General features: G+C 42.9%; 1 protein-coding gene across 1 annotated transcript in view; it reads left to right on the top strand.

Annotated features, from left to right (window-relative positions):
* LAMB4 (laminin subunit beta 4) overlaps window positions 1–25,966 on the top strand; it is a 339,109-nt gene that overhangs the window by 22,118 nt on the left and 291,025 nt on the right. The window contains exons 4-12 of the mRNA XM_073573188.1: window positions 6,723–6,796; window positions 7,799–7,987; window positions 11,002–11,065; window positions 11,941–12,155; window positions 17,467–17,587; window positions 20,478–20,666; window positions 21,920–22,099; window positions 22,202–22,311; window positions 24,635–24,714. Coding sequence (XP_073429289.1) covers window positions 6,723–6,796; window positions 7,799–7,987; window positions 11,002–11,065; window positions 11,941–12,155; window positions 17,467–17,587; window positions 20,478–20,666; window positions 21,920–22,099; window positions 22,202–22,311; window positions 24,635–24,714 — 1,222 coding nt within the window. The remainder of the gene's footprint in view (window positions 1–6,722; window positions 6,797–7,798; window positions 7,988–11,001; window positions 11,066–11,940; window positions 12,156–17,466; window positions 17,588–20,477; window positions 20,667–21,919; window positions 22,100–22,201; window positions 22,312–24,634; window positions 24,715–25,966) is intronic.

Genomic DNA, 25,966 nt, shown 5'->3' on the forward strand with positions numbered 1-25,966 from the left:
TTCTTAATGAGTCATTCACCAGAGACATTCATACATGCATACAACACTCACTCCTCATAGTCTGGTAATGCAGTCTAAACTAGCGCATGGTCGAGCGGCCATGCAAATCTTTTATAGCAGCGCCCTTCTGAGACCTTCCTGACCTTCCTGATGGTCCAATCCGAGCTGGAGAAAGACCTGAGCACATGACCTCCGATCTCCAATGAGAGATCGCCCCACGGGCATGCTCAGTGGACCGAAAGGAGGAATTAGTCCCTGGAGTAGCTCGCTGCTGACCAGCATGCGTTGCTATAGCTGGACCAGAGGTGGCAGCAGCAACCAAACCCACAGAGCTGGTCTGAGCAGAGCATCGGGATCGGCAAGTCGGCTGAGCGGCCTCCTCTGTGGTCGGAGAGGAATGGGAGACTGCCGAATGCAAGGCTCGGGATTCCTGCTGAGCAGCGACAGGAACCCGACGCCTAACGTTACCCCCCTCCTAGGGCCCACTCCCTTCTGAGCCACGCTACACTCAGATTCCGCAATGAGAAGCGGAGCACGGATGTTCTCCACTGACACCCAGGTCCGAGCTTCTGGACCATGACCCTTCCAGTCCACGTACCACCCGGCATCCCACGATGGCATTAACCTCAAACTCATCTGAGGACAGGTCTGATGTTCCAGCAGATGACTCGGAGAACCGGGACATGTGGACCGGCTTAAGGAGGGACACGTGGAAGGTGTCAGAGATAGAAAAGTGTGGTGGAAGGGCCAGCTGATAGACCACAGAGCTGATCTGCTCGAGGACCTTAAAGGGACCAATGTAGCGAGGAGAGAACTTAGTGGACTCGACTCACAGCCTGATGTTACAGGCGGAGAGCCACACTAAGTCGCCAGGGGAGAAGGTTGGAGCAGGACGCCGGTGTGCGTCCGCAGAGACCCTTATTCTCTCCTTAGAGGCCCGAATAGCATCCTGGGTGCGGTCCCAAATGTCACGTGCCTCCACCGCCCAGTCTGCCACCCTGGAATCGGTGGATGGCATGGGCATGGGCACAGGGACGCGTGGACGCTGGCTGTAATTTAGGAGGAATGGGGTCTGACCGGTGGAGTCGGCCACAGCGTTGTTCAAAGCGAACTCCACCCATGGCAGCAAGGATGCCCAGTCATCCTGCTGGACTGAGACAAAATGTCATAGATATATGACCAGGGTCTGGTTGGCTCTCTCCACCAACCCATTCGTCTAGGGATGATAGGCCGAAGAGAGGTTTAGCTCAATGCTGAGCAGGCTGCAGAGCTCTCTCCAGAACCGAGACGCAAACTGGGGACCCCAGTCGCTGACAATCTTGTCCGGCATGCCGTGCAGGCGGAAAACGTGCTTAATAAGCAACACTGCCAGGCCCGTGCAGAAGGTAACCGGGAGAGAAGCACCAGATGCACCATCTTGGAGAAATGGTCAGTGACAACCCAAATGACCGTGCTGCTACTGAACTTGGGCAGCCCCACCACAAAGTCCATACCGACCATCTCCCAGGGCCTGTCCGCTACCGGCAGGGGGTAAAGTAACCCAGCGGGCCGCTGCCGAGAGGGCCTACTCTGGGCGCAAGAGACGCACACCTGAATATAGTCCCTGACGTTACGGGCCATATACGGCCACCAGTATGTCCTCGCCAGAAGCTCAGAGGTCCGTTTTATCCCAAAATGTCCACCCACCCTGGACGAATGAGCGGAGCTCCAGTCGCAGACTGACAGGGACAAATGTCTTGCCAGGAGGTACTGACTCAAGGGCGACTGGAGCCAGGGTTCTCAGGCTCTCGGATGGGATGATCAGCCGAGGCTCAGTCTCCTCCTCCGATGACACTACGGAGCGAGAGAGAGCATCGGCCCGGACCTTCTTCTCACTGGACAGAAAATGAAGGGTGAAGTGGAAACGGGAGAAGAAAAGCGACCATCTGGCCTGGCGAGAATTTAGCCGCTGGGCTGTCTGCAGGTACACCAAGGTCTTGTGGTCAGTGTATACATGGAAAGGGAAGCGAGCTCCTTCCAGGAGATATCTCCACTTCGAGAAGGCAAACTTCATTGCCAGCAACTCCTTGTCCCCAATGGAATAGATCCTCTCCGCCGGTGAAAAGGTCTTGGAGAAAAAGAAGCACGGATGCTTCCGATCTTGAGCGTCCTTCTGAAAAAGAACCGCTCCGGCACCGACGGAAGAGGCATCCACCTCCAAGATAAAAGTTTTATCCACATCGGGACGGTGGAGGATGGCAGCGCCGGCAAAATGAGTTTTGATGGAGGAGAACGCCTTGGAGACTTGTTCTGACCACAACTTGGGGTTGGCTCCATTCTTGATGAGGGCAACCAAGGGAGCTACCAAGGTGGAGAAGTTAGGAATGAAGTGGCGGTAGATTATGAACCCCAAAAAACATTGCACCGCCTTGAGGGAGTGGGGTTCCTGCCAGTCCATTACCACCTGCAGTTTGGCAGGATCCATAGCCAAACCCTGGGCCGAGATGATATAGCCCAGAAAGGCAAGGATTCCTGCTCAAACAGGCACTTCTCCCACTTGGCGTAGTGGATGTTCGCCCGTAAACGGTCCAAGACCTTGCAAACCTCTCTCCGGTGCGACTCCATATCTGGAGAGAGGATGAGGATATCATTCAGATAGACCACCACCGAAGAGGAAAGCATATCTCGGAAGATGTCGTTTACAAAGTCTTGGAAGTTGGCCGGGGCATTACAGAGGCCAAAGGGCATGACCAGATACTCATAATGGCCATCCCTGATATTAAAAGCCGTCTTCCACTCGTCTCCCTCACGTGTGCGTATCAGGTTGTAAGCTCCTCGTAGATCGAGCTTGGTAAACACTCTCGCTCCCCATAACCTATCAAACAGTTCCGATATCAGGGGCAGAGGGTATTTATTCTTAACAGTGATGGCGTTAAGACCCCTGTAATCGATACAAGGCCGTAATTCTCCCCTCTTCTTTTGAACAAAGAAGAATCCCACCCCTGCTGGTGACACCGACTTCTTAATAAATCCTCTTGCCAGATTCTCCCTGATATACTGTGACATGGCCTTCATCACCGGGAGAGACAGATGATACACCGGGCAAGAGGTCTATAGGACAGTCATAGGGGTGGTGCAGCGGAAGAGTCTCTGCCGCTCTCTTGGAGAACACGTCTGCGTACTACTGATAGTGTTTAGGGAGTGAAGAAAGATCTGCGGGAGCCACAGTGGAGGCAACCTGTATGCATTCACTCAGACATCTACCCTCACAGGACTTACTCCAACTAAGAATTCTCCCCGAGGACCACTCTATATGGGGAGAGTGGCAACGCAACCAGGGAACTCCCAAGAGAACCTGGTTGATACCCTCGGGCATTATAAGGAGGGACACTGTCTCGTGATGGGACGGAGACAGCGAGAGCCTTAGTGGAGCAGTCTGATGGGTAATCTGCGAGGGTAGTGTTGAGCCGTTCACCATTCTGATGGTGACAGGTTGAGGTAGCATGACCAAGGGGATTGCGTGCCGAAGGGCGAAGGCTGAGGACATAAAATTACCCTCCGCTCCGGAATCTAGACAAACCTCTACCGCCAGACTGGAGGAACCGAACTCTAGCGTCCCCTTGAAGGTTAGCTTGGAGGAGAATGGTGAGGGGTCTAGTAGGCCTCCTCCTATTGCCACTAGACGCGGGCATTTCTCCGAGTGCTGTGGGCACCTATTGGCTAAGTGACCAGACTGTCTGCAGTGGAAACGGGCTGTGAAAGTTCAAGCAGAGCGGTACTTAGAGCCCGTGCAAGGCACCTCCATAGCCACCGATGGCTCGGATGCTGGATCGGGTGGTTCCAGAGGTTTAGAGAAGGTTGGTGCCAACCTAAACCTCTGTCTGGACTGGGAGTGTGCCAACCCTCGCTCTAAGAAGCGGAGATTAATGCGGGTGGAGATGGTAATTAGCTCCTCCAGAGTGACGGGAACCTCCCGAGTGACCAGGGCTTCCTTAACGTGGTCAGCCAAGCCCCTCCAAAAAATTGGTATAAGGTCCTTGTCTAACCATTCCAACTCAGAGGCCAGCCTCTGAAAATGGATGGCATACTGGCTGACCGGGGACGAGCCCTGTGTCAGAGCCAACAACTGAAGTGCAGTATCTTGTGTGACCCGGGGTCCCAGAAAAACCTGCTTCAGAAAGACTAGGAACTGAGAGGCTCTCTGTACCATAGCGTCACCGTGCTCCCTCAGTGGAGTGGCCCACTCCAGAGCCCTGCCAGCCAAAAGGGAAATGATGAATCCCACCTTAGCCCACTCAGAGGCGAATCGCGCAGCCAGCAGCTCTAACTGGATAGCGCACTGGCTCACAAAGCCCCTGCAGGAGGTACTATTGCCCAAGAACTTTTCGGGCAGCGGGAGGCGGGATAACATCGGTGTAGGGATGATAGTGGGGACACGGGAGACAGCCTCCACGGCTGCCCGGACAGCGACCGCAGTAATATCTGCAGCTGAGGTTGAACGCTCGAGAGCCGCCAACCTGCCCTCCAGCCGAATGATGTACTGCAGCAGTCGCTGTTCGTCCACCATTACTAGCCAGACCCTGGCACTAGTATAATGTTAGGGCTGGCGGAATGCACCAAATAATAAAATATTAGTAAGGTGTGTTTACAGCCCGGGGTCCACCATGCTGGGGTGGTAAACTGCTGCTTAATAATGCCTGAAGTATAAAGTGGTATACAAAAGGTCACACGTGGGTTAACATCACCCAGTGTGAACAGGGCGAACTCTGTTACCTCACAGAGCCGCACTACCGCAGAACATAAATGCCAGAGCCTGTTTAGCTCACAGAGCTTGGCAACGGAGCTCACAGAATGCGGTCACAGAACTCTGCCCCAAGGACACGGGGTCAGAGTCCCTCTAGACCTTCTGAGCACACGGCGTCGCACCTGCGGACGCCACTATAGACGCTGACTATGGTGGAGTGTCGAGCATGTGCACCGTGGTGTGCAGAGCCACCGGTGGACACTGATGCCAGTCTCAGGCTCTGCCTCTACCTACACCTAAGCCTGGGCGCTTAACAGGCTAGGCTGCACAACACATGCGTACCAAGGGTAGGGGTTTCTTAATGAGTCATTCACCAGAGACATTCATACATGCATACAACACTCACTCCTCATAGTCTGGTAATGCAGTCTATACTAGCACATGGCCGAGCGCCCATGCAAACCTTTTATAGCAGCGTCCTTCCAGGACCTTCCTGACCTTCCTGATGGTCCAATCTAAGCTGGAGAAGGACCTGAGCACGTGACCTACGATCTCCAATGAGAGATCATCCCACAGGCATGCTCAGTGGACCGAAAGGAGGACTTAGTCCCTGGAGTAGCTCGCTGCTGACCAGCATGCGTTGCTATAGCTGGACAAGAGGTGGCAGCAGCAACCAAACCCACAGAGCTGGTCTGAGCAGAGCGTCGGGATCGACGAGTCAGCTGAGCAGCCTCCTCTGCGGGAGGAGAAAAATGGGAGACTGCCGAATGCAATGCTCGGGATTCCTGCTGTGCAGCGACAGAATCCCGACGCCTAACAGTAAGATGTCATTTAAGTGTGAGTTTAGATTGTCGTTTGGAAATGCTATAGGTGGGAATGGCACAATCTACTAGACATGTTAGACAGTTGTCTTTTGTTTATAACAATTTTGTATGCCATACTTTATACAAATTATTTGAACCAATATTGCTACCATTAAAAACTTTGGCACTTTTGTAGAATTTACAACTCTTGTTAGTCATGTTTCATTTTGTGGGTGCTTTAATCCCAATTCATCAAATCAATTTCACCAATTGTTTTGAACAGTTGCAAAATTTTTAGCGCAACTTGTAATTGCACAAAACTTTTGTGACTTTTGGCATTTTCATGTATCTTTCTCACAGCTCTGCCAAAAAAGGTAGATCTGTGAGGTCAGGGACACAGACTAGAGTAAGATTTGTGGTGTGTGTTCCTCTTAGTGATTCAAGAGTGTCTGACTCCAATACTCATCAAGTCTGGCCATTTTCACCACTCCGGATGAATCGGAGCCTGTATATAAAGCAAAGTACACACCATGTAGTAGTTTTTTTGTTTAGTCGTCTTTCCACTGAAGAAAGAGAGAGAATTATGCAGGAATGCACAAAATATTTAAAGAAGATTGGTCACCAGATTTCACACTATTAACTGCATATACTATTAAATGCATTTCTTAGACCTGATGTACTTACTTTGAAAATCCATGACAGAATGGTTGTGTAATCATAATAGTAACATGATAAATGATGATAATGATAATTCTAGCTCGAGCTAGAGCTGTACTCATAAATTGGTCATCTAAATATCAGGTATCAAAACTTAAAAAAAAAATTTTTTTAAAGAAATTCATAAGATGGATTATTAAAGTACACCAGGATCATTAGGTCTAAAAATATATTTAATAATGTATGCAGTTTGTATTGTGAAATCTGGTGACAGAGTTTACTAACTTCTAGCAACACAGTAAATGTTGTCCTTGTCAAGGGTGTGAGTTGTGACAGTACGGCTTTATGGCTACGAACAACTCTGTTTTAGATGTCAACATAAAGATTATAACTTTATACCCATGTACTGCATTGTTTTACCTACAGTGGGAATTTGCGACAGTCGGAACTTGATTATGCTAATACTCTATTGCAATCATGTCATTGGATGCGCACCCTAAGATAAAAAGTTTTAGCTCATGTTAACCTTTTTTCCCTAGGAGTTGACCTGGTCAGCATTAGACTTGACCTAGAAACATTGTTTCAGTTCAGCCATCTTGTGATGACCTTTAAGGTAATATGTCTTTCAAATGTATATCATTGGAAAATAATCATGAATTTAAAAGCTAACATTATATTACTTAACAACTGAATGCTAATGTGTTAAAAATGTGATATATACAACGAAATTAGCAGTTTAGTGTTTTTTTTAAACCAAATTTGAAATCTTATTTGGTGATATGTTTACCATATATTGCAGACTATAAGACGTGTCAAATTTTGGGGAAGAAAATAGGAATTTTTTTTTAAACAAAATGGGGGTGCATCTTATAGATATTTTATGGCAGCTTACGGGGAGTTGATGGTGGTGGAGCAGGGTCACAGGAGGCAGGGTCGCTACTCCAGAAGGCCGGCAGCAGTAGGCGATTTTGTAGGCCCCGAACTCCGCTGAGCACTGACATTTTAGGAATGAGCCACCGCCATCCTCCTGAAGCAGTGATCCTGCCTCCTGTGACCCTGCAGCCACCACCCCTGGTAAGCTACCTTCGGATTAAAAGATGCACCCCCATTTTCCTCCCAAATTTTGGGGGAAAAAGTGCTTCTTACAATCCAAAAAATGAAATATATATATATTGGAAAGTGCTGCGGAATATGTTGGTGCGATAGAAATAAAAATGAATATATAGGAGTAGTAAAGCCAGGAATGGCAGCTTTAGGTCACATGATTGTGTTGCTTCTCTACCATGTTACATCCACAAATTGAAGTCTTCTTGAATCTCTGGGTTCTCATCTGCAGACAGTAGTATGAGCTATCTACCATTAGAAACCATACTGTCCATTCTGCAATGGGTCAGTGAGATTTTTTTTCCCACGTAGACTTCTAGTCCATGTGGAAAATCGCTCATGTACACTACCACACTGACTTCTATTGTTCAATGTACTGTCCTTATTTAGATCATCACTCTGACTGCCTTAAAATGTTAGTGTGAATGAGGTCTAATAGTACAAAGATTCGGATGCTTTTGCTCTTTTCATTATTGTTATTATTTACTGGTTTGTTATGTTGTTTCTCTAGACATTCCGCCCTGCTGCAATGTTAGTTGAGCGATCTCGTGATTTTGGGAAGACATGGAAGGTGTTCAGATATTTTGCACAAAATTGTGATTTAGATTTTCCGCACATTTCTGAAGGTCATGCTGATGAAATAGGAGATGTTGTCTGTGATTCAAGATATTCAGACATGGAGCCTTCCTCCGAAGGAGAGGTAGTAACCCAGAGGGCTGGGTTTATATTTTGAAATATATCCTTAATCCCCAAAAGTGAATAATGCAAATGATAGATCCAACTGTATCCTAACTAAATGTTAATTTTGATGGAATTCTGTGTCAATAGACTCGTAAAATGTAATTCCATTTTCTGTGTTCTGTAACTTTTTTATTTTAATGTCAATGAGAGTGCCGTAAGCAGTGTCTAAGGCTAGGTTCACATCGCGTTAGGTGCCATCCGTTTAATGCATCCATTACTAAGCGGCACTAACGCTATGAAACGGGTGCGTTAACGCACCCATTGCCAACCATTATAGTAACGCATCCTAATGCATGTCAAAGTCGGCATGTGTTAGCTATGTTCCGTTACTTTGTGATGCACCCTCAAATGCGGTCTACCGCGTTTTCGGGTACGTTTGGTCTAACGCATAGCGAATGGATGCGTTCCCTGTGCATAGACCTCCATTAATAACGCATGCCGATGCAAGGGTATCTTGAGTTAGCGCATGCGTTAACATGATTGACTAAAAAAGTCAATTTTGCCCATCAGCATTAGCGCATCCGTTTAACGGATCCGTTAAACGGATGGCACTAACGCGATGTGAACCTAGACTAATAGGCACATGTCTGTGTAAGACCTTGTGCAGATGACCGTCAAAATCAGATGAATGTTATCCGTGGTTTTAACAGATTGCACTCGTATCCATATACAGTAGAAAGTAGAAGTTTACATATACTATATAAAAAGACATATATGCATGTTTTTCTCAATATCTGACATGAAATCAGAATAAACCTTTCCCGTTTTAGGTCAATTAGGATTACCATAATTATTGATATTTGCCAAATGCCAGAATAATGAGAGAGAATGTTTAAGGCATTTTTATTACTTATTGCAAAGTCAGACGTTTAAATACATTTCAGTAGTATTTGGTACCATTGCCCTTAAACTGAATGACTTTGGTCAAATGTTTGGGATATCCTTCCACAAGCTTCTCACAATAGTTGGTCAGAATTCCTCCTGATAAAACTGTTGTAAATGATCCAGGTTTGTAGGTCACCTTCCTCACACCAGCCTTTTCAGCTTTGACAATACAATAGGATTGAGATCAGGGCTTTGTCATGGCCACTCAAAAACATTCATTTTGTTATCCTTAAGCCACTTTGTTACCATTTTGGCAGAATGCTTCGGGTCATTGTCCATTTGGCTGTGTAGTTTGTGTTTAGAGACCTATTGCCAGTACGTGTGTAACAAGGTGGCACAGGGTGGTAGTCATGGGTGAGGTCACTAAGCCATAGTCATTGAGCACCCCGGCACTTTGTACATGAAAAGATAAAGTCCCTTTATTGCATGTGCAGCATGCACCACAGCACACTCACAGGCTCTGTCAGATTACCCTCAGCTGCACAGTGGACCTACAACAGCAGATGACATAGCTTCCCAAACCATCACTGATTGGACCTCAAGCAGCTTGGATTGTCTGTCTCTCCACTCTTCCTCCAGACTCTGGGACCTTGATTTCCAAGGTCTAGTGTGAAGTGTCCACAGTCAATGATGGTTTCAGGAGCCATGTCATTTGCTGGTGTAGGTCTACTGTGTTTTATCCAGACTAAAGTCAGCGCAGCCATCTACCCGGAAATTTTTGAGCACTTCATGCTTCCCTCTGCCGACAAGCTTTTTGGATATGGAAATTTCATTCTCCAGCAGGACTTGGCACCTGTCCACACTGCCAAAAGTTCCAATTCCTGGTTTAAAAACAACAGTATCACTATGCTTGATTGGCCAGCAAACTTGCCTGACCTTAACCCTATAGAGAATCTATGGGGTATTGTCAAGAGGAAGATGAGACACCAGACCCAACAATGCAGATGAGCTGAAGGCTGCAACCTGGGCTTCTATAACACCTCAGCAGTGCCACAGATTGATCGCCTCCATGCCACGCTGCATTGATGCTGAAATTGATGCCAAAGGAGCCCCGACCAAGTATTGAGTGCATTCACTCAACATACATTTCAGTAGGACAACATTTTGGATTTTAAAATCATTTTTTCAAGCTGGTGTTATAAATTATTCTAATTTACTGAGATAATGATTTTGGGTTTTCATTGGCTGTAAGCCATAATCATCAACATTAACAGAAATACACACTTGAAATAGATCACTCTGTAATGACTCTATATAATATGAGTTTCACTTTTTTGTATTGAAGAACTGAAATAAATGAACTTTTTGATGATATTTTAATTTTATGAGATGCACCTGTATGTGTTACTAACCTCACCATGTATCCTGGATTAATCACCATTATCTACAACAAAGTAAACAGTTATCTGTATGAGATATACAAAAGCACATCAGTGTTCATCCAAGAAAGATGAAAGATACAAGTAAATCCTAATTAGAACTAAATTAGCTTGTGACATTTAAAGTGTGTTAATTGTTTTTTTTTAAGTTTTACATTACAGTTTTCCATTAAATAATTGCTCACACCATTATAGCTCTAATAACAAAATAGCATAAATATTCATCTTTTTGATTCTGAGCTGTGCTATTATGACCTGTCACAAGATCAAAGTGACCAGTTTTTTATTCTACTTTATTCCCATTGTTTATCTGAATATTTCATTTTTTGTTTAATTTAATTCCACGATTCCATTCCAGAGATATGAGCCTTATATTCAGTACAAATTTTTATGGTCTTTACCAAGGGATGTTGCTCAAAGGGTATTAATGCAGAGTAACCTAAAGTCACGCCCCAGAGGATCCTGTGAACAGCGCCCCTTTGTTAAAGACCATAAAAAATAGTACTTTATAAGCCACCTCTGAAATGATAAGGGGGATTTTATTAAACATAAAAGAAAGAAAAGGGGAGCAGTGGGAATTAAATTAGAGTGAAATCTGGCCACTTTTGACCTGGTGAAAGGGCCTCTTTAAACAAACTATACATTTGTATAAAATGATAGATTCCTTCAGAACTTTGCTGTGTTTAAAGATAATTATGCTGTTTTTTAGGTGGTTTTGAAAGCTTTAGATCCCAGTTTTGATATTGATGATCCATATGATGCCTACATACAAGGTATGAAAATATTAAATAATTCACAGGGTAATTGATTATAAGACAAGTCATGATTAATGTAATGAACATAATCAATAGTACAGTCTTAATCAAAAAATGAGGATAAAAATGATAGAAGAAACTCCTAAAAGAGATAAATAAAGATAATTGGAGTGCTGACTTCAAAAATGAAACATGATTTTATTGATACAATGATAAGTAGCATACATAATCTTAGACACAAAAATTATTGAGGAAGGAAAAGATAGGATCCACAATAGAAGCCCTGGGAATGAGGCGATAGGGGTAAGAGGCAGTATACAGTATTGGAAGATCATGTAAACATATACTCTCCTAGTGCAAATGTAGTAATATTGCAACAATCATAAAGTGCTTGTGCTGAGAGGATCTACCATTATTTATAAACTGATAATATGGAAGCAGGGGCATAAAGTAAATGAACTGCCTGTACCCAAGTTATAAGAGTTGCATACACTTACCCATGTTGTAAAGTGCCAGGGCACAGACCGCAGAATTCCCAGAGGCTGACCCCCAGACGCACGTTTCGTGTGAGCTTTTTCAATTTGGAATCAAGGTATGAAAATACAATAATTTCAATCAACCAGAAACAGTGGCTCTTAGTTGTTTTTAGGTCAGATTATTCTCTATATGAGCTTTATCCAAAGCTACACCGATTTAGAGGGAAGCTATTTGTGCATTGCATCATAAATGCAATGTATTGTACACGTAATTTTTTTTACTGTAACCAGTAGTTATTTGGCGTAAAAATACAAGAATAGGCTGCCTAATGATTATCACAATTTATATCTTAAGTATTATGATTATAATTCTTGCTTTTTTTTCTTGTTAACAGTAAATATTATTCTTTTTTTTAGATATAATTACCATAACAAATTTAAGAATTAATTTTACAAAGCTTCACACCTTTGGAGATACATTAGGTAATGGATGGCAAAGTGAGCAGCAGGAAAAATATTACTATGCTATATATGAAATGATTGTAAGAGGAAACTGCTTTTGCAATGGTCATGCCAGTCAGTGCATCCCAGTAGACTCCATGAGAGGAGACGTTTTCAATGAACTTGGAATGGTGAGTTTGGCTTCATCCCTATGTGTGTGATCTGCTATTGTATTAGAAATATAAAGTTTTATGTTGGTCACAAGAAGGGTCAGACTGGCCTGGCGGGTATCGGTGAAATCCCCGGTGGGCCCTTGCTGAGAGAGAGGGTCATAGCGAGAGAAAGAGAGACCTCTTCAATTCCTGACAGCTCCTACAGTCAGTACAGCATCCTTCTTCAGCGTGTGGTGCTCGCAGCAGGATGTCCTGTGAGGGCAGAGCCAGTGCTGCTTCCCTCTTTGACTCCTCTTTCCATGCTGTGCATGTGGACTCTCTTAATAAAGAAGACTTTGCAGACTGCTCTGTGTTTGTGAGCAATAAGGAATCTCCAGACTCAGAGCAGCTGCACAGTGACCAGTGTGTGGCTTAAGGATGAAGAAGGGTGTTTTAACTTCTTGCAATTCATTGACATGAGGGCGGAGCCTACTGTCATTGGGGGCAGAGCTTAACATTTGGGACCCACTACTCCATGTGCAGGATACATCTTCGTGGAATGGAGACAGGATTAGATGAAGTAAGCAGCAATTTGACTTTACTGTCATGTTTTGTCTTCCTCTGGATCAACATGTTTGGCTATAGGTTGAACTCAATGGACTTAAGTCTACCTTCAACCTTAAAGTTGCAGTGATTTTTCTTTTAAGTCGGGGTCACAGGAGCATATAAAAAAATCAGTCCATTCTCATCAAGGAGAGCGGGATGATTTTTCTAACTTGTCATCAGTGTGCTGTCTGTATACAATCCGTTTTTTACTCAGCAGCTATTGATCTTTTACAGGACCATTTAAAGCTTCTCATGTCCCAGAATTGTAATGTATCTGTAAAAATCAGATGCTATAATGACGGTCCGTATGACATTCAATTTTTTTCCCGCACCCTACTGATTTCAGAGTCAGATAGCAGCATGCTGCAATTTTTTCCTCATGCTGAATACAGCTGAGAAAAAATACACAAATCTGCACGGCCTCATTGAATAACATTGGTCCAATTGGTCCTATCCCTTATTTATCGGATTGCACTCGTCTGATTTATACGGTCTTGTGAGCGAGCCCTTAGTAATATGGTAATATGCTGCATGGGAATTGCGTTGCAGCAGAGGTAATACATTGCTGGGGCTGCTCGGGGCATAATTCACATTATGCTGCTGCTACAATGCAATATAATGTATAGGAATGTGGTTGCATTGTATCTGACAAGTGTTCTGAACCACGACACACAAGTAGAAAAAAACAATGCGAGTTGTGGGCAAAGTCTTGTGTAGTCTCAGCCTAAGGGCAAATTCAAACGTCCATGAAACACAGTCCGTGTACTGATCGCGATGCACAGACTGGTGGCAGTGCTGATTTTTTTGTCCCAGTGCCTGTACATAGACCTGTGGGGCTGGGCATCCTGCGCCTCTGGGCCCTACCTCCTGATGTCTACTTTTTCCTCTCCCCTCAAATTTGACTGCTCTTGACGCGCCCCAGAGGCCGTGGGATACTCGGCACCGGGCCCGTTAACGTCAATGAGAAATGTCACAGTGGCCCGGTCTGTGGCCTCAGGCGGTCATGTAAAATTGATTAGGGATAAAGTTTATGTAGTGATTCGTGACGCCAGTTGGAGTGTTCGACTGTAGTATAGCCGGCACTGCAGATGATCCTTGGGGGAGTAGATGGTGATGGCAGTGGAGATGTTTAACCCTCTCCAACCAGGGCTAACCCCCAGAGATTTTGATGGAAGTAGAAGGTACGGAGTAATCAGGCAGGAGACAAGGAAAGTCACTTTATCATTTACTGTAGTTCAGGTGCAGTTCAGAGGAGATATTACAACTCTCATCAGGCTACAGTCTGTTCTGCAGAATGGGAGCTATCCTTCACTCTGCTTGTGACTCAGTGTATGCTTCCTGCTATTCTAATCCCTTCAGGGACCAAGGCTTCCCGGAGTTTAGAAACTTCCAATATAGCTTCTACTCACTGTGCATTTCCCCTTTGGCAACTTGCAGCTTGGGTCCTGTGTGAGGCAGATCAAGTTCCCTCTTGCACAATCCTTCACTGACCCTAATTCGCTGCAGTTTTCCCAGGGTAAACACGATGCTGTTGGTTGTATAATCCCACATAGTCTCTCAGCTTACCCCCATGCTCTGAAAGCATGGATGGCCTAGGGGCTGATTCCCTGATGCTTCTTATTAGCTTTACTCCTGGAGGGACCACATGTCATCATGGCTCCCAAGAGCATTCTTCATCTCTTCCTTCTTCTTCACACTGAAAACAACAACTCTGCTTCTCCTCCTCCCAGTTAGGGTGTGTCTGCAAAGCTCTATGCTTAACACAAGTAAGGGAGTGAGGTGAATTGTGTGTGTGTGGAGGTATCTAGCAGAGAAAGCATAACTCCCATTGCTCACAAAACACATACTAAACAGTACATATTTAACTCTTTTGTGGCGATAAAGACGCAGGGCGCCACACTCTCCCCTCAGAAAATTACAACTCCGAGCATGCCCTATCAGATTCAAACCATCAGGGCCTGGTGAGAGTTGTAATTTTGTTACTGCAGTGATGATGCGGGACAGGTGTTGCATCTGAACATGCAGTCTCAAAAGTCATTCACACTTTAAGGCTACTTTCACAGTTGTGTTGTGAAATACAGCAGGCTCTTCTGTCTGGGAAGAGCCGGATGGATTTTACAGGGTCCCGCACTTTCTAGGTACAGACAGATGCTCCCATTGACTATAATAGGAGACCAGTCGTGAACCAGCAAAACAGTTGGCCGGAAATCACACGATGTTGAGATTTGATGTCCGGTCGTTTTTGCAGCCAGATCTAGGTGGCCTCGCATTATAGAAAATGGGAGCATCTAGCTGATCAGGCAGATCCTCTGAAATCCCTCTGACTCTTCCCAGACAGAAGAGCCTGCCAGATTTCACAACTATTATGATAACAAAGACAGAAAAAAACAGATAAATGTCAAATTAAAGTGGAGCAAATATTCACCAAGGTCTCCAAATGGAAAAGTGTTTTATAGTGATTATGTTTTACACCACCACAAAGACACACATTTTAGTAAGAGAGGCTGAAAAATGAACAAGTAATAAAATCATTTATGGTAGCTATAGTGTGGACCCCTAGGGTAAATTTAATTGGTGGGCCCTAGGCACCCGAGTCCAATCCTGGTCACATAGCAAACAATACATGTAAGACATACAAAAAGATTCCTAAAGAGAATCTGTCACCAGATTTGTGCCACTTAATCTGAGAACAGCATGATATAGTGACAGAGACTCTGATTCCAGTGGTGCATCACTTACAATACTGCTTGTTGTAATTTTAATAAAATCACTGTTTTATCAAAATGAGGTTGTCACTACAGGACTAGTAAACCAGCTGCCATATAGACCTCTATGTTCTTGAGCTCTGTGTAACCCCGCCCCCACCACCAACTGGCAGCTTTCTACCTAAGATTAACATGATCTATTATGATAAGGTGCCATATAGATGAGAAGTGATAGGAGACAAAAGTACAAGTAAAAGAATATCTTTATTAAATAAGAATATTAAAAAAGCTGATTTAAAAAGACATGGCAGGAAGGGGCCTCCAAACTGTGGGAAAAATAAACAGCAAACAATGGTAAAGTGCACAGTAGAATATAATGCAAGCACCACAAGTAAAAGGACCAGGCAATAATATAACTCCTAAATTCCTAGAAAAGGCAGACAAGGAGAAGACTTAGCAAGAATGAGACAGTTGCTTGACTTTGGTAAGGTTGATTCCTCGTGAATAATTCCCTGTCCCCCCCGCCAAACAAGGACAAGCAACAACCATTTCTTGAGTATAAAACGGCCACAGCAGCCAATTTATTGATATTTTGATAACTAAAGACCCTTGGTGAGGTCCTCGAAGCTAAAAATGTCTGATGACTTTTCATTCCATGGCATTGCCCCTTCCCTCCCAGCCTTACTTCTAGCCGCGAGACCCAGAAGCACCATTAAACCGAGAGAAGAGGTTGCACTCCTGACAATGTGATCCCAACATTCCATCGCTGGGTATCACCCAACTCTTGTATCCATGTGAACCCGATGATACATCACCGGGTATCACCCAAACTCCAAATGTGACCCCGACATTCCCTCGCCGAGTGTCAGCCAACTCTCCAATTAATGTGATTCCGACATTCCATCGCCAGGTATCACCCAATCTCACCAGACCACCACCACAACACCATCCAATGAAGGGGATCCAGGTATTTCAGGAATCTCCCAAACCGATATTTAGCCAACTTCGAGGACCCACCAGCGCCACACCAAGTGCACCTTGACCCCCTCAAGTGCACGAGACCCCACCGTATGGCAATGCTGTGGCCCCTTGTAACCCATCCTGTAGCCCCAATGTCCATAAATCCATCCCCACCGCATTTAGGTGTATTCCATCTACCAGCTAAAACCCTTCCTCCATACGATCCGAATCTGCATGGCATACTGCCATTTCCACCGTGCAGATTCACAAATTTAGACACTTCTTTATTGACCTTAATGCATGCTTTATTAATCTTTTGTACCAACCGAGTCCCCCACCAAAATTTTTCTGAGTACTATGTCCGACCACACTATTTCAAACACAGGAACCGCACCCACAGCTGTCCCAAGTCTCTCTTGATGTCGCAAACCAGTTGCTTCCCAGGGCGGACTCCCAGGTCATTACTTGCTGCCCCTCCGTCAGGTCTGGAAACAAAGAGGGCCACTCGCCCCCGTCCTCTCCTTCTGTGTCCTTAACCCATCCTCCCCTATGTCAGTTCCCCTGTAGCCCTATACTACTACCTGTCGGCTCATCATTCTCCCCTCCCCCCTTCCCATTCAGCCATTTCGTCACTCCCTCCCATCGTCATGTCAGCCTCCCCTTATCACGCTGTTTCCTGTCCGGCTGATACTTTATGTATGCTAAGTTTTGCAAGGCAGTATTGATAGCTATGAAAGGAAAAGAGAAAAAGAGAGACAAAGCCCATAAATGAAAAATGGAGGGAGAAGGGTGCTTGAGATTTATATGTCATATGTTATTAGAATTAGCTTCTTTTAAGACACTTGTACCCGAAGGTCTCAATAAAAGGGCGGGTATATTAAGTGTCAAAAAAGGTTATAAAGACTCATGTGGTTAAATACCTGCTGATGAGCTGGTACAGTGAGACTGTAGTAAAGGCAGCTGCTGCTGACGATCCTCTCTCCCGACAAGCGCCGTTTGGTAAGGTTGCTTCTTCCGGGGGCGTGACTTACATTATATCTTTACAGATTTGTGTCTTATTCAGCTTTCATTGATTTTAGGTCCATGGCAAATGTGTCTGTCAACATAATACAGATGGCTTAAACTGTGAAAAATGTAAAGAATTTTATAATGATGCACCATGGAGCCCTGCAGTTGGCTTTGAGGATAATGCCTGTAAAAGTAAGCTCAGGCTAAATGTTTTTCATACTTTTATGACCTCATTACCTATTTATCGCTTTACATTGTGCTGCTACATGGTCAAGTTCTTCCCCCAACTCCCTTCATTTGCATGTAGCTTAGATTTCCTATATGGTATATTTCATCCATATGGTGTATTGTAAGACGCTAAATTAGTAATGATAGCATACAGTGCTTACTAAAACTTAATACAATATAGTGCACAATATGGCGTACACTGGTCCAATATCAGCTCCATACAAGTTGTGTAAATAACAAATAACAGGTTAGTGGTGGTTTCAAGCCTGAGGGTTTGCTCTCATCTGCATATAAATACAGCGTGTGAAATGTGATCAAAATTCGCATTGCACTCGCAACAAATGTTATTCAATGAGGCAGTGTTCTGTAAGTTTTTCCTTAACTGGAATTGGTCTGAGAAAAAGTTTGCAGCATGCTGCATGCTGTTTATGGCCACGTAAAACGTCCGAGACTTGCCAATGCAAGTCAATTCGTGCTTGAAATAAATCAGATGGCACACAGACCATCCCTATGCCATCCGATTTTTATGCACAAATCTCAAAGAAAAAAATAATAATAAAAAGCTGCTACAACAGAGTGTTTAGCCTGGTTTAACTTAATAAATGATTTAAAAAAACGATGTGGGGTTCCCTCTATTTCAGATAACCAGCAAAGGTAAAACAGGTAGCTGCAGGCTGATATTATGAGGCTGGGAGGGTCCATGGTTATTTGGTCTCTTCCTTTCCAGTCTAAAAATACCAGGCCGCAGACTATAGAAGTGGCACATCACATTAGATGCCACCCCGGCTCTTCTCAATTGCCCTGGTCCATTGGCAATCTGGATAATGATAATTAGGGTTGATGTCAGCTGTGAATTGTCCAAAAACTCAGCTGACATCAAGCTCTGATGTCAGTATTGGAGAGGTGTCTATCAGACACCTCCATTAATAACTCAGTAAGTAAAAATAAAAAAAACACACACAAATATTTCATTTTAAAAAACAAAAACACTCCCCAACTTTTTCCCTACTTTACCAAATTATTTAACAAAAAAAAGCTAAGCAGATCTGACACAGTCCAGGGAATCTGACATACCATTGTTCAGAAATGGAAATTTGAAAGCTATAAAAGAGAAAAACAAAAACAAGAGACTGTGCCTCGTTTATCAATTCATTAGAAAGCAAAGTTCACAGGTTCACAGGTCCAACATAGTCCAGCACTTCACACAACGTTCCTTGATTCGGACGATCAAAGATTATGGATCCTTGTTCTGAGACTCCACAGGCTTTGAGCAGCACTCACTCCCGCTGCACTTTGTTACTCCCAGCAACTGTGATGAGCGGTGATGTCAGTAACATTATTGATGTCACTCACTGTTCATCATAATTGCCGGGTCTCGCGGAAAGCAGAGGGAATCAGGAGTGGCTGCTGCATCTAAGCTTATGAAACCTCAGAATGAGGATCTATAATCTTTGATTGTCGGAATCAAGGAACGTCATGGGAACTGCTGGACTATGTTGGACCTGCATGGGAACTTTGCTTTCTAATAAATTGATAAACGAGGGAGAGTATCTTGTTTTCCTTTCTCTTGTTTTACATCTTGTTTTACATCTTTAAGGATTTCATTTGTGGACTACGTCAGATTCACTGGACTACGCCGGACCTGCATAGCTTTTTAAAAAAAATTAAATTGGAGAACCAGGGAAAAAGTTGGGGAGCGTTTTTTAAAACAAAACATTTTTAGTGTGAGTATTTTTTTTCTTTTTATTTACTGGGTTAGTAACGATGGTGTCTGATAGACACCTCTACATTACTAACACCAGTGATCGATACCAGCTGTGTTTTGGGACAATTCACAGTTGACCTCTACCCCAATTATCATTATCCCGGTTGCCAACAGACCAGTGCAGTTGGGAAAAGCCTGGGGGTGTCTAATGTGATGTGTCACTTCTGGGGTGTCTGCGGCCAAGGTGAAGCGCTAGAATTGGCGAATTTAATGTCATGCGCTCCTTCTGGGGCAGCTGAGTGCTGATATTTTTAGGTTGGGAAGGGTCCAATAACCATGGACCTTCCCAGACCATGTTGTTTCTTTAAATTATTTATTTATTAAGTTAAACAAGGCTAAACACCCTTTAGTGCGACCTAAAAGGCACTAAAGGGCGCAAGTGAATTATAAGTAGGGGCTTTTGTAATTGTATATCTGCAAGATATCTATCTATCTAAAGACAAAAAATGGGAAATAGCACTCCAAAAATTACATAATCAAGCACTGCTTGATAACGGCTCGTCGCCACAGCAGGAAGCCCAGCAGGAAGTGGCCGACGAGAAACGGCCCAGGACATTCTGGCGCGATCAGCGATAATCAGCGGGGAAGCCGGTCGGAGGTATCACATGTAGCGATATCGCTAGTAATATCGCTGCAGCGTCACAAAACTAGTGACGTTATAACGATATTGCTAGCGATATTGCTTAGTGTAACGGGCCCTTTGGTCATCTGTGACACCCCCCTTCAGCAATGGTAATTGATAGCTACATGCCACCCACTCATATAACTAGCCTTATCTGCAATGGGCCCTGAGTTCTATGAGGCCATCGATTCCCATATAATCTGACTAAATCACAATCAATCATAATAATTATATTATTCAGATCTTACTGTTTATTTGCTTTAAATTTCCAAACAAATCCAAGACATAAAGGGCATGATGCGGATTTGAATATGTCTTTGATTAGCATTATTATGGGACTTGCTACATTTCAAATCTGTCACATTTGTATGTGAATGTGATAAGCAGAAAAATGTAGTAAATACTGAAACTTTCTTTGTCTGTTGCAATGTATATTGCTCATTAAAAGTCTTTTATTTTATTTTTAGAGTGCAATTGTAATGATCACTCAGATAAATGTCACTATGACATGCTGGTATACCAGGCAAATAATGGTGCAAGCGGTGGTGTATGTGACGACTGCCAGCACAATACCGAAGGAAATCAGTGTGAACTGTGCAAACAATATTTCTACCATGACCCTCTCAAAGATATCACTGATCCGGACACTTGTATTCGTAAGTTCAAATTCATTTTTCTATACAGTTGATGGAACCATGTGTAGGAAAACAGGTCATTGTGTGATAGTAGGACAGGTTCCTGCCACGGTATTTCTATTGTTTGCTACTTCCCAGAAGACTAATCTGTAGTCAGTTTGTTAGTGTGGATGCTGTGATAGCAATCAAACGAAACTATTGGATTTTTCATTACACTGCATGCCAAAGAGAAGAATGAGAAGAACTGAAAGTTTCGCTTCTTTTGGTGTTCAGAAAAAAGATAGGAATAAACAAAGTAAAAAGAATAGTTAGCATGAATTAAACCCCCTCATACACATTAGTCTAACAGGGGCACCAGTCAAATAATCGTTGGGCGAGACGTAAATTGGGCATATCCAATTTCGGACTACCAATATTTTCGTTCTCCCAGAGATAAGGCACTGATAGAGATGCCTTTCGGCATCTTTTTCATAGAGAACACAGAATCGGTCAGTAGAACAAGCGCTCCTGTCTTTTAGTGTCAGATGATATGGCTGTCAGTCAAGGAATCAGCCTACAGCCAACTAATGTCTATGGCAAGCTTTAGGCTGGCTTCACACATTCACAATTTGCATAATAGACCATAATCTCTTGACCGCCCCCAGGTCTCCTGACCTGAACTCAACAGTATCATAGGCAAATATGAGGCTGTTGAGTTTGGGTGAGGAGATCGGCAGCTGATATGGAAATTATGTTCTGTACATGAATTGTAAAACTGGAACATGTGAAGATAGTGGGACTTACTGTTAAGCTAAGTTCGCATGATGAGCATTTGATGCAGTTTGATTCTGCACCAAATTGCTATTAAACATCATTTTCATTGTGCTTTTTAACATACAGAAATGCAATAAAAGCAAATATGTTATATTCATAGATTTTTCTCATCTCATTTAGGACTATGGGGAAATTCCCAAATAAAACGCATATTTACCATAAGAGAAATTGACATGTTGCAGATTTCAAAATCTCACCACACTTCAGTTTCTGCTTGATAAAAAAAACAGTCAGCATGAGGATTATCTAAATCCAATTCACTTTTCTGGACCTGTTGGATTCTGTGTTTTTTTCTGAAAACACACAGTGGAAAAAATGTACCAAATACTTATTTTGGGACCTTAGTCTTAGTCTATGCTTCTATTTTCGTTGCCCGCCAACCTTACTTTTGAGGGTGGGGGGTTTATAAAAGGTGTATATAAATTAAAATATTTTAGAATAGTTTTGTCCTTTTCTTCCAGCTTGTGATTGTGACCCAAATGGTTCAAAGGATAATGGAATATGTGAAGCTAAAACAAACCACAGACTAGGAATCATTGCTGGGACATGCTTATGCAAAGAACATGTAGAAGGAATCCGCTGTGATCAGTGTAAACCTGGCTACTTTGATTTGGATGGCAATAATCCCGAAGGATGTCAATGTACGTGGCTGAAAATATAAAACACTATATAATTTAAAAAATATGGAAATAAATAAATGCTTAACACTATAAAATACCAATGTTAGTATTTTTCTGTTTCAGACTGTGGTTGCAACCATTTTGGAACCTTGCCCTTCTCATTCTGTGATGTTATTACTGGGCAATGTCAATGTCAGAGCCTTGTAATAGGCCAGCACTGTGATGAATGTATAGTAAGTTTGGGTATTACACAGTACACGTCAACTTTTAGCCTTTTTTTATTTGATTCATTTCCTTCCCCTAAGCCATTGCCCATATTCCTAATATTTTTTTTACTGAGCATGTACAGTACAAGACTTTACAAATGTTACCAGTGTACAAGCAATAAATTGATATTTAAAAATTCTACATTGGGCTCATGTGCGGTTGTTATGACACGCAAGCCCTGCCCCCAATCAGCACTTGCATCACTGTCCCCCCCCTTCGGACCTATAAGCAATCAAGAGGAAGTGAGCGAGCAGCCACAGCTCTGACTTCCTCCTGATTACGTATACCTCTGAAGGTGAAAAATAAAGTACACCCTCTTTGAATCCTATGATTTTGCGAATCAGGACATAAAAGAAATATATATATGTCGTCCTTGAAATTATTAATATGAAGTAAATCTAACCTCATATGAGCAACAAGAGACAATTATACTGTCATATTTAAGACCGCCCATTCTTATCCGCAATACCAGTGAATCCTTACAGCATGCCCACTGCATAGTCACTGCAGACTTTATCAGAAGACCAGACAACCCCTTTAAGTTCATTGAGATTTGTGTTCATTCATTTATCTTTAAGCCCCCGTCACACATAGCGATCTCTCTAGCGAGATCGCTACTAAGTCACAAGTTTTGTGACGCAACAGCGATCTCACCAGTGAGATCGCTGTGTGTGACACTTATCAGCGACCGGCCCCCCTGCCGGGTATCTCTGATCGTCCTGGAAAGGCCAGGACTTTTTTTTGATCGCTGGTCTCCCGCTGGCCAGCACTCATCGCTGCGTGTGGCAGGCGGGAGACCAGCAATCAGCGAGCTGCCGCTGGTAACTAAGGTAAACAGCGGGTTTCTAAGGGGCAAATTCAGCAAAGCTTTTACACCAGAATTGTTTTGTACGCCAGTAATGATACTCTACTCTAGTCTCCGACGGAGGCTTCTTAATGAAATCAGTGTCTTCTACTCCAGCAAGACTTGGGTAAGAATGTGGTACATCAGTCTTGATAAATTCGCCACTTAGTATTTCTGTTGATATTTGATTAGAATAGAAGCCATGAGTAAAATAAAATCTTTCGATTATTTAAAAATGAAAGAAAAGCTTGTAAAAGAGGCATATGAGTCTTGTTACAAACTCTTTTCGCCTCCAGGTGTCAGTGTAGTTGCAAACAATTTGGAAATGGAAGTCCAAGAAAAGCAAAGATTTGTAAAAGAAATGAAGTAGAAAAACATCTTACCCCATTTTAGTTTAGTATATATTCCTAAACATTTTAAGATACTGTGCAATATATCTGTATAATATATTATAAAACATATCCACTACAACAATGGGCAAAGTATTGAAAAAAATAACCTCCTGCTAATTATAGAAAAGCATATATTTAATGTAAACAATTAATGTAAACAATTAATTTAGTTAACAAAATAAGATAAATTGCTTACATAGTAACATAGTTTTGAAGGCTGAAGGAAGACCTTATGTCCATCTAGTTCAGCCTGCTTTTAGTGCAGCTGTTCTGCATTGTTGATCCTGGGGAAGGCAAAAAACCCACAGAGTAGAAGCCAATATTCTCCATAGGGAAAAAAATTTCTTCCCCTAAGCTGGGTCAACCATCTACCTATAATATTCTGTTATTCATAACCTTCTATACTGTTACTCACAAGAAAAGCATCCATTCCTTTCTTAAATTCATTCAGTGAGTTGGCCATCACCACTTCCTCAGGAAGAGAATTCCAGAGCCTCACTGCTCTTACCGTGAAGAACCCTCTTCTATGCTGGTGCAGAAATTGTCTTTCCTCCAAACGAAGAGAATGCCCCCTTGTTCTTGTCACAGTCCTTGGTACAAACAGTTCATTGGAGAGATCTCTGTATTGCCCTCTGATATACTTGTACATATATATTAGGTCTTCCCTAAGTCTTCTCTTTTCTAGAGTAAATAGACCTAATTTTGATAACCTTTCTGGGTATTGTAGTGAACCAACTCCATTTATCATTTTAGTAGCCCGCCTTTGAACCCTTTCAAGTTCAGTAATGTCTGTCTTGAGCACCGGCGTCCAAAATTGCACACAATACTCCAAGTGTGGTCTGACGAGTGATTTGTACAGAGGGAGAATTATGTTTTCATCTCGTGTCCCCAGACCTCTTCTAATGCATCCCATGACCCTATTTACTTTGGTGGCAGCTGCCTGACACTGGGCACTCCAATTTAGCTTCTTATTGACTATAAAATATATTAAGCAATATATGTGGTCCGTCTATTTTTTACATGTGACTATTATCATTATTTTTTATAATTCAGCCTGGCTATTGGGGACTTGGAAACAGTCTGTACCCTTGTTCGGCATGCAACTGTGATATTGGAGGTGCGCGGAAGAGTGTGTAAGTAAAGTTACAGCTTTCACAGCATTTTTTTTTGTTTTTTCTTGCTACATGAAACAGGGTGATTGCTCATAGCAATATACATATATAGCATATGTAGTAGAATTCATAACTATGATACTACATATACAGTATATTACAAAAGTGAGTACACCCCTCACATTTTTATAAATATTTTTTATATCTTTTCATGGAACACCACTGAAGATATGACACTTTGACACAATGTAAAGTAGTCAGTGTACAGCTTGTATAACAGTGTAAATTTTGGGTGCCCTCTATGCAACTCAAACACAGTCATTAAAGCGAACCTGTCATCAAGACTTTTCTCAGTAAACTACAGACAATATCAGGTTGGTGCTGTTACACTGATTAAAATGATACCTGGGTTGAAGAAATCCATTTTGTGGTTGTTTCTTAATCTGTGTTTGCAGTTTTGACTTAATGAGATTCTCGTGCTTCGAGGTGGCCTGTGGGCAGGCATTGTTTTGGTGCACTGGCCTCATTGTCATCATTCTGGGTTTAAATGACAGGTCATTGAACATTCACTGACCTGCCTTCTATTTTAAATACTGCGCTTGCGCATTTAATATTCTGGTCTTAAAAAAAAAAATTTTGATTCAACAAAATCTGGGAGCGCAGGTGGTCTTCTCTTTCATCCTCCCAGTGGATGGCCATGTAACAAGGAGGTGGAATAAGATTCTGCAGGTGAACAACTGGCTATGTCGATGGTGCCGTCAGAAAGGTTTTGGATTTCTGGATCACGAAGTGAATTACCTATACGATGGACTAATTGCTAGAGATGGGGTGCACCTTACAAAGACTGGAAAACATGTATTTGGAAGTCGCCTTGCTACACTCATCAGGAGAGCTTTAAACTAGAACAATGTGGTAAGGGAAGCAAAAGACCTGAAAAAGCCATACACCTGACAAATGCTATTGAGAACTCTGCTATTAGAAGTGGAAAGGAAGAAAAAAGACAAAAAATTCTAAATAATAAAAATATTGGAGAAAGGGAAACCAATCACAAACTAAAATGTTTCTATACTAATGCACAAAGCATGGGCAGCAAACAAGGAGAATTGGAACTACTAACGCAGGAAAAGAAATATGATGTCATTGGAATCACTGAAACTTGGTGGGACAATACACATGATTGGAATACAAGACTAGAAGGATACAATTTATTTGCAAGAAACAGACTTGATAAACGAGGAGGGGGTGTCGCATTGTATGTTAGAAACGCATATAT

This window comes from Dendrobates tinctorius, unplaced genomic scaffold (assembly GCF_039654945.1).
Source record: "Dendrobates tinctorius isolate UK_male_01 unplaced genomic scaffold, ASM3965494v1 ptg000035l, whole genome shotgun sequence".
In the NCBI taxonomy this organism is placed as follows: Eukaryota; Metazoa; Chordata; class Amphibia; order Anura; family Dendrobatidae; genus Dendrobates; species Dendrobates tinctorius.